Below are 8570 nucleotides of genomic sequence, written 5' to 3' on the forward strand. Positions count from 1 at the left end.
TTGTAATCTATAGGCTTTGTTATTTTTGATAAACCACTACATGCGGTGGAACTTTTGCTGGCTTTTGATAAAGTCAAACTATTTTGTAATAAACTTATTTGTTGTTAATGTTATCTATCCAGTTTAACAAAAAATTAAAAAAGAAAAGAAAAGAAAAAACAATCAATTAAGATTTAGAGTGATTTTGGTTAAAGTTTTTGAGAAATGTTAATGGATGCTTTAAGAAGTATTGGTTTAGAAACTATTTTTAGAAATATTTTATGAGAAAATAATAAAACAATTAATTTTTCTAACAATTTTTTATATTTTTCATAAAAATGGTGTTAAAACTTTACTAATATAATTTATTAATAATTTTCATAAAAACACCCATTAATATGATCCATAATTTGCATTTTGTCTAAGCTTTATTTCAAATAATCTAATTTTTAACTTTTTAATTATTTGTTTTATATTATACAAATAAACTATCAAAAATAAATTATTTCCATACAACACTGAGGTGGGCTTTTACATTCACGAGTGCCATCAAGGAGAGGTTTTATTTTATTTTTTAAATGTTTAAAAAAAAAAAAAAAATCTCTTATAAGCCAATCCCAAATAAACACTAAGAATTCTCTCTCAATTTACAAAAAGCTAGAGCCCCAAATATTTCACCGAGAGCTTACCCAAAGTCAACCTGTAATGGGTAAATGATTCAAAATCCTACAAGAAGTAGAGTATGTGGTACTTAAATTAAAATACGAAAACTAAAATGGGACAGAACACCTAACAAACTTCGGGAAATGAAGCAAATTCAAATAGGATACTGCACTAGTGAAGGAGAATAGAAACGGGTCCAATTTGTATTGCAGAAAACTAATAAACAAGTAGTTCGGTCATTTGTATTGCAGAAAACTAATAAACAAGTGGTTCGGTAAACAAGTGACGAAATGCGGTTAAGGTTGGTTGCAATATATATATATATATATATATATATATATATATTATTGGTGATAATTTACTAATTATAAGGGTGGAGTGAGATTTGAAATCCTAGTGTTTTTAAAAATATTAGAAGTTGTAAACCAATTACACAATATCAAGTCTAAAAGATATTTGTTTATTGAAATTAAATTCTATAAGGATGTAGAGTAAAACTGAAGTTTTACATCCTCCAATTTCAATATGTCACATCATCTATCACATATTAAAGAGTATGCATAATCATCACCAACTTGATTCCAGTCCTGCAGTCCTATGGAGCAAAAGGAGAAAAGATTTCCCAAAAAAAGAAATTTTTTATTATTAAGTTACTGCACCAACGATTATTCATATATATTGCTTGAAGAAGGCTGCACTACTGACAAAACAAAAGAGAACAAGATTCCCATAATCTAAGTGGACTCCAAAGCCAATTTGTATGCTTTTTCAGTTAGAGGAAGCAAGGTTCTTATTTCAAGGCAGGCAAGAGAAACTACAATGACATAAAGTTCGGAAATAAACCTCGAAGGACCACCTTCCATAGGGTTCAAAACCAAAAGGTGTAAAATCAGAAAAAGCATGAATCATACCAAGATCTCAAGCATGCAAGATGAAAAAGATGTTTGCAGTGTAGCCTTTTAGCCTTGGCCATAGGTTCCTGTAATTAGCCGAGTTCAACATTGAGGCATGAATAATAACTAAAAGATAAACAATAAAAGACCAAATCATACCTGACAGATGGCACATTCATCATCATAAGCTTGTAGCTCTTCAGTAGTTGCATCAGGAAAGGCAGCATGAAGAGCACCTAAAGCTTTTCTCAATTTGATGAATCTTTTAATACGCTTGAACATAGCACCTAGCAAGGCCCGATCAGAAATTCTAAATTGATTATAGATTGAACATGACATTGAATGTCAGATAACCAAATAAAATTAACATTCAAATCAGAGAGTAGAATGAAATATTTACAAAAATATTTACACGTATATTTAGAAAAAGGACTGCATTCACGAGATGGAATGCCATGCCATGAAGCCACCAAATATGCGCATAATGACCAAGTGCCATTAACAATGTTGCCATGTCCAGGGAAAACCCCACATTCCGAATAAGAATGCCCTTCCATTCCCACAATGAACCTGCAGTCACACTCCTTAATCAGAAACCATTACATCCACTACAGGTCATCTTAATTTTTTTTAAATAAAATAAAATTGATATCTATATTCCATGTGAGAGGATTGTGTGTTTCCATTCACAACATATTCCACTCATTAATGTGCATAATTCTCATTATACACTGACTGTCTGATAAAGAGGTGATGCACGAATCAATAATTCCCATTATTATCCCCTCAATCCTAAAAAAGTGTTAAATTCACATTTACCAATCACCACAAATTTAAGCTTTATATATATATATATATATATATATATACAAACTACTCACTACTCACTACTTATATTGTCTGGTTCATCAGTCCATCCCCAACACCCCCCCCCCCCCAAAAAAAAAGAATTTAGGTATGTGTTTTTCAATATAATCTTTTCTTCTTACATTGTTTACTTCTGCTTTTTCAATCAAACATGAAATGCGTGAGCATTTTTAGAAAATAAATAACCATACACAAATAAATAAATAATTCCACTCAATCATCAACTTATTTTCATTGAGTTGACTTGATAATTGATCATATAAACTTTCAAAAAGATTCTCAGTCTTACCCGTATAACTATAGAACTCAATCATTGTAGGAGGTCCTATTCTTAAATTGAAGTTCCATACAATGTTTTGATAACTAATAGTCTGAATCATATGGATGAATTTTAGTGTTTAACTCTCTGAAATGGAAAGCATAGATGTAATCCAATTTCAAAATTTTGTAGTTCATATAACTAGCTCTAAGCTAGAACTTAATACATTTCAGCATGAGTGCTTAGAAGCTTGTATGTCAGGAGTGCTTGTATAACTATACTGACCCTTGTTCCAAGGTTAGTGAGAATCTAGTGTATAGTTCTTTTAATTAATATATTCCAGAAGCCTCTTTCTTCATTACAGCAACCAGTAGTTTACTAGTTTGAACCTCAGTCTACAACCATTCAACATTGACAAACCATAAGTCCTAGGTTATCTCATATAAGAACCATGAAAGACCCCTCACCCACTTCTGTGATGAAAAGTAGCATGAAATTAAGAGAGATAAATGATACACGTAAAAAAGAATGTAAGAATTTGAATCTCTACACAAGTGAACGTTCCAGAAGACAAGTGTTCAATCCATCTATGATACTCTAAAAGAATCAGTTCTAACAACGAAATAGCAAAAATATTCATAATATCAATATGCTTTTTTTTTTCCTCCAATGCCATTTACAAGTACTGGCAGACCCAACACCAATTAGTGGTTAACCATTGCATAATCCAGCTAGCAGAGGATAAGCTGATGGCATTATTGTTTAATACAATTCATCAAACTCAATTATCTTTGCCAGAGCAGCTCACAATAATCTCCGCCCAAGAAAAAAAATCTACAAATTTTCCTGAAACTTAGAGAAGGTTTTTCATCTAAACCAATACATGCAGTGTAAATACAAATTGGCCCGCTTTACAGTAAAGACAGACAAAACTCAGTGATTTTACAGGCTATTAGTCTATTATACCTACTGCTGCCACTTACGTCATATTTTAATGTCTTAGCATCATTCTCATTGCTCAATCACTGTGGCATTATAGCAAAGTAAAATTCATATGCTCAAAAAAAATCTACCTGCTTTATATAAAAAACATATCCTATGGCAGCAACAGTAAATGCAATCTATACATTGCGTAACTCAGCATACTGTCCACTATGCAAATAGTTCATTGACCAACACAAAGACATATTTGCTTAAAGGTCCCTCAGAAAGATAGCAAACTTACCTTTAGACACAGAACTAGTAAAACAAATACATTGAGCACAAAATTTGTCAGCAGTCCAATGGTAGCATAAGAACCCGAGAGCAGCTCGATGACACGGCTTGCATTCTCCGAATGAATATAATTCTCAGCTATTAGTCCATCCGATTTAAGATTATCTAAAGACAACTCAGTCCAGAATTGAAGAAAGACAAAGCTTAGCACCGTAGACGCCACTGACTCGGCTATGTAGTGCACACCCATTACAAGCAACTCTATATTCAGCCTTTTCACCACAACCCAACTCCAAAATTTTCATCAGAATGGCATTAGCATAACTTTCCCCATTTTATAATCACAATTTGGCAGTGAAGTAAACCAGTCAGGCACACACTTTAAGTTAGATTGAAAACCCACCAAAAATTCACTACCATGCCAAACATTCCAAGATCAAATCCCAAAACCTGTCCCCAAATCCAAAGCCAAAAAAAATAAATTAAAAACAAATAACCAAGTAACCAGGTGACACTTCATCCAAATAGAAAACTGTCTTAAAGGCTATGAATTTCTCATTTCTTCAATACCCAGAAACCAAAACACATAAAGATCAAAACTTTTACATTTCTTTCATTTTTCTTTTCCAGCTAGAATAAATTAAATGTGCAATAAAACAATTATAAATTCAAATCACCGATACATAAACCTCGAAACCCCATTAAATTTTTCGAATTTCAAATGCAAAAAACATTAACTTTTGAGAGACCCCAGAAGGAATTCAGCTAAAATTTAACAACCCCATCGATTGAAGAGCATAGAAAAAGCCAAAAACTTTATCTCTGAATCTCTGAAAATTTTTGATATAATTGTGGAGTAAATAAACGAAAATTTGAGAACGAATAAGCAAATGAACGGACCTGATTCGATCTATGATCATATTGCTTTTTCTTCGGTGGGGGTTTCTGCAATTTTCACCAGCATCGCTTTCTTGTGCGAGAGAGAGAGAGTTTTTTTTTTGGGTAAACGAAAATAGAGAGAGAGAGAGAGAGAGAGAGAGAGAGAGAGACTTACTGATAATTCAAAAAATTGAAATTTACACAATTTTCACAATCAATAACTGAATTCCAAGAAAAAAAAAAAAAATTCACTGTATTCCTCTAGAATTCAAAGTACAAGAGTTTTATCTTGAAGACCTGGTTGGATTTTGGCAAAACGGGGTCGGGTCGGGTCGGGTCGGATCCTAGCCGTCGTCGTCGTCGTAGTCGGCCTTGGTTTTGGGCTTCCGGTACTTCTCTTCGACGAGCTTGGCCTTGTAGAGGGCATCGTGGGTGAGCTTCCTGATGTTCGGAACGTCGTAGTTTTGAGCTATGTATATTCCACACACCGTCCCTACTATGAAAGAAAAGCTACTCTTTATGATACCCATCTTCCCAAAATCAAAAAACAAAATCTGGGTTTTTTCGATTTTGATTAAAAAAAATTATAAAAAAAAAAAAATTGGGACTTTTGTGTTGTGGAGGTTGAAGAAGAATGAAGAAGTATGAAAGATTCTGGAAACATGAGCTGAGCTGAATGGGTGCTATTGTGTGGTGAACTGGACTAGTATATTATAGTATAGGGCCCATGGGCCCAGCCCAGATTAATGTTTTTTTTTTTTTTTCCTTCTAAAAACTTTTTAATTTGTTTTTTTTAATTAAAATTTATTACTAAATATGTATTTCATGTATAATTTATTACCACTGTGCATGATGTACCCAGCAGGGCCAGCATTCTAGCTTTGACTTTGTTTACTTTTTAATTTCAGTGAATTGATGTGATTGTGATAAGAGTTCATGTTGCCATAACAAAATATGCATCTTTTTTTTCTTCAAAAAACTGTAGGACCACACCATTTCCAACAAAATTTTATGTCAGCGATTGGAAAAAAAAAATGGTTAGTTGAAAAAACAGACAGCTAATTACATTCAATCATATTTGATAGAAATTTATGTGAGTAGTGAAAAAAAAAATTATGAATTTATATGAAAGTAATAGACAGATAACTACTTAAAATTAATCCTATAGAATAATTGTAAAAAATAGTGTAATAAAATTTGTGATCTTAAAATAAATGTTTTGTATGAATAAAATAAAATAAAAAACCATGTGGTCACCTATGCAAGCTTGGATTTTAATACTGAAAGTGTTGGTAAAAGAAGTATAGGTCCTTAGGTATGCTACTGTGAGATAATCAAGTAAAAATCAAATCATACACAGGAAGGAGGATTATCTGATTGGGGAATATATTCGTAGAATTAGAAAGGATAAGATCTAATAAAAGATGCCAAATGCTGAGTTGGTTAGCAGCATTGAAGGTTTTGGCACAAACTTTGGCTCAAGTTTTTTGAAGTATTTGAATCAATTCCATCATTGGATCCTACCCCCAAGAGAAATAGCAGTGATCTTGAATGGTTCATTATCTTTATCAATTCTAAAATAAAATTCATTAATTTCTTAAATTCCATTTTTGAATTTACTATTTTATAGTTTTGATAGTGCATCTCTCTCTTCTTAAATAGATGTAGGTGGTCCCATGAAGTGGAGAAAGAATTTTTATTTATTTTTTTATTTTTGGAGAAGTAGGACAAAGAGAGTTGAATGCCATTTAAAAAAAAAAAGGAATTTGAATAGAGATCCAAATTGCTCAATTTGATGCCAAAGAGATCCATTTTAGAGTCAAAACACAATATGTGGGACCGGGCTATTGAAAACAGAAAATCTAAGCCCAAATCTAAGTCCGAATCCAACAAAGTTCCCAGGTTCCTCCCAATTCTTGAAGGTCCTACCGTATCAGAGTATATATCCTCTTCATAAAGATAAAGAGATATATATTTATATATATATATATATATATATATATATATCATACATATGAGAGTATATATCCTCTTCATAAAGATAAAGAGATATATATTTATATATATATTTTTTATAAACTTCAAATTTCATTCAAGATAAAGAAACGTGGAGGCAATCATCCATACAAGCAGAGTAAACCACTCTGGAAAGATTGTCCTTATTACAACAAAGAGACATTTTAGATGCTACTGAGTGCTTTGCTGCAGCATGAGCTGCAACATTGCACTCTCTGTTGACCCAACGGAAACAAACACTCAAAAAAAAAAAAAAAAAAAAAAAAAAAACTTAAGATACTACTAATAATATTACTGATAGACCAATCAAGTAGGACATATTCAGCTGAAAGAGAGTCAAAACATCGCTTTGCATCTCCTTTGATATGAACATGACTCCACTGGTCATGGTTAGCAAGATGCATTGCCCAAAGGATTGCATAGGCCTTAGCAACAATGGGGGAGCAAGGTTGGTGAAACTTGGACCAAACTTTAATGACTATGCCCTTATGATCTCTAGCCACAACCGCAAGAGTGGTGAAGGATTTAGTTATGGCTGCATCAACATTGTGCCTTATCCAGCCAATGGGAGCCAGCTCCCAAAATAGGTGATTTGCTTGAGCAGTAGGGAGTGTCTCCAAAGCAATCAAAGTGGAAAATTCTTGGAATTTGAATTGAATCTACTTGATAGAATCAAAGCTATCAATTTGAGCCTCCTAATATGTGGTTCTATTTCTTAAATGCCAAATTTCATCAAGAACAAGAGCCATGTTCAAGGACATACGCCATTGATTCTCTTGAGGGCATAAGGCTTGGGGTGGATTCAATACTAGCTAGATAATGTCGAAGCTGGAGTAGATGTGCAACTCATCAGCTCTAAGGCCCCAACAGCTGGAGTGCCAAATTGCTTTAGCAACTGGGCACTTAAAGAAGAGGTGGCAGCTAGATTCAATCTCACAACCACATAGCACACAAGATGGGTCATCTATGCCCATTCTTTGAAGCAAATTTTCTTTCGTTGGAATGGTGTTGGTTCCTAATCTCCAAAGAAACATTTTGGTCCGTTTAGGAGCTTTGAGCTTCCATAGCTTGGATGCAGGGATGGAACTAGGACTCGAAATTGAGGGGGGCAAATATAATTTTTCTTGGGCTTATTTTCTAAAATCTTAAATATATGCCTACTATTTTATATTTAAAAAAAAATTTGGTAGGGGGGGGCATAGCCCCCCCCCCCCCCTCAGCCTGTATGTAGTTTTGTCCCTGCTTGGATGGTTACATCTAAGAGGGATAGTTTATGCATGAAAATTCTTGTGCCCCCCCCTCAGCCTGTATATAGTTTTGTCCCTGCTTGGATGGTTACATCTAAGAGGGATAGTTTATGCATGGAAATTCTTAGAGCTAAATGCAAAGTTCGAAATGATTGGCTATTCAAGGAGCCTCCAAAAGCTGCGCCTCCCATTTGGAAAGCTATCAAGGGGGTTAAAAACATCATTGTCAAGGGCACTTGCTATCTCATCAGAAATGGAGCTTCTATCAATGCTTGGCAAGACCCTTGGGTACCTTGGATCCAAGGCTTCAAGCCCAATCCAAAGTCAGCCAATTCTGATACAAATCCACTGATGGTCTCCCAACTGATTTGTTTGAGCCTGACTCTGCCAAGGCCATATCCATACACCTTCCACCTACCCTAAGGCCAAACAAGCTCATATGGACACTGAACTCCAATGGAAAATTCTCTGTTAAATCAGCCTCCCATATTGCAACTTATTTATATCTATATATATCTAAAAACTGAGATATATAATTTAATGTTGCTATAC

The 8570-nt window shown here is 33.8% G+C and overlaps 2 protein-coding genes across 3 annotated transcripts; both read right to left on the reverse strand.

The window, feature by feature from the left end:
* Positions 1-586: 586 nt before the first annotated feature.
* On the reverse strand, positions 587-4895 carry LOC115992884 (E3 ubiquitin protein ligase RIN2-like). 2 transcript variants are annotated; one of them, XM_031117127.1, is made up of 5 exons: positions 4777-4895; positions 1948-2105; positions 1695-1822; positions 1554-1621; positions 587-679 (listed from the first exon to the last, which is right to left on the reverse strand). In XM_031117127.1, exons 1-5 carry the CDS (start codon positions 4794-4796, stop codon positions 637-639), a joined length of 417 nt encoding a protein of 138 aa, XP_030972987.1. In that variant the 5' UTR covers positions 4797-4895; the 3' UTR covers positions 587-636. The 2 variants fall into 2 exon arrangements, with proteins under 2 accessions (XP_030972987.1, XP_030972988.1); XM_031117128.1 differs by lacking the exon at positions 587-679 and adding an exon at positions 996-1237.
* A 48-nt stretch (positions 4896-4943) lies between these two features.
* LOC115992885 lies at positions 4944-5368 on the reverse strand. The gene has a single exon (XM_031117130.1). It carries the CDS (start codon positions 5283-5285, stop codon positions 5100-5102), a length of 186 nt encoding a protein of 61 aa, XP_030972990.1. The 5' UTR covers positions 5286-5368; the 3' UTR covers positions 4944-5099.
* Positions 5369-8570: the final 3202 nt, after the last annotated feature.

Source organism: Quercus lobata, chromosome 5 (assembly GCF_001633185.2).
Source record: "Quercus lobata isolate SW786 chromosome 5, ValleyOak3.0 Primary Assembly, whole genome shotgun sequence".
Classification (NCBI taxonomy): Eukaryota; Viridiplantae; Streptophyta; class Magnoliopsida; order Fagales; family Fagaceae; genus Quercus; species Quercus lobata.

Excerpts from the sequence above, each read along its gene's own strand:
- LOC115992885 (XM_031117130.1), bottom strand. The coding sequence starts at position 5,285 with ATGGGTATCATAAAGAGTAGCTTTTCTTTCATAGTAGGGACGGTGTGT.
- LOC115992884 (XM_031117127.1), bottom strand. The coding sequence starts at position 4,796 with ATGATCATAGATCGAATCAG. Across the intron at positions 2,106-4,776 it reads ATGATCATAGATCGAATCAG|GTTCATTGTGGGAATGGAAG; the intron begins GTCCGTTCATTT and ends GTGTGACTGCAG. Across the intron at positions 1,823-1,947 it reads TCCTTTTTCTAAATATACGT|GTGCTATGTTCAAGCGTATT; the intron begins GTAAATATTTTT and ends GGGCCTTGCTAG.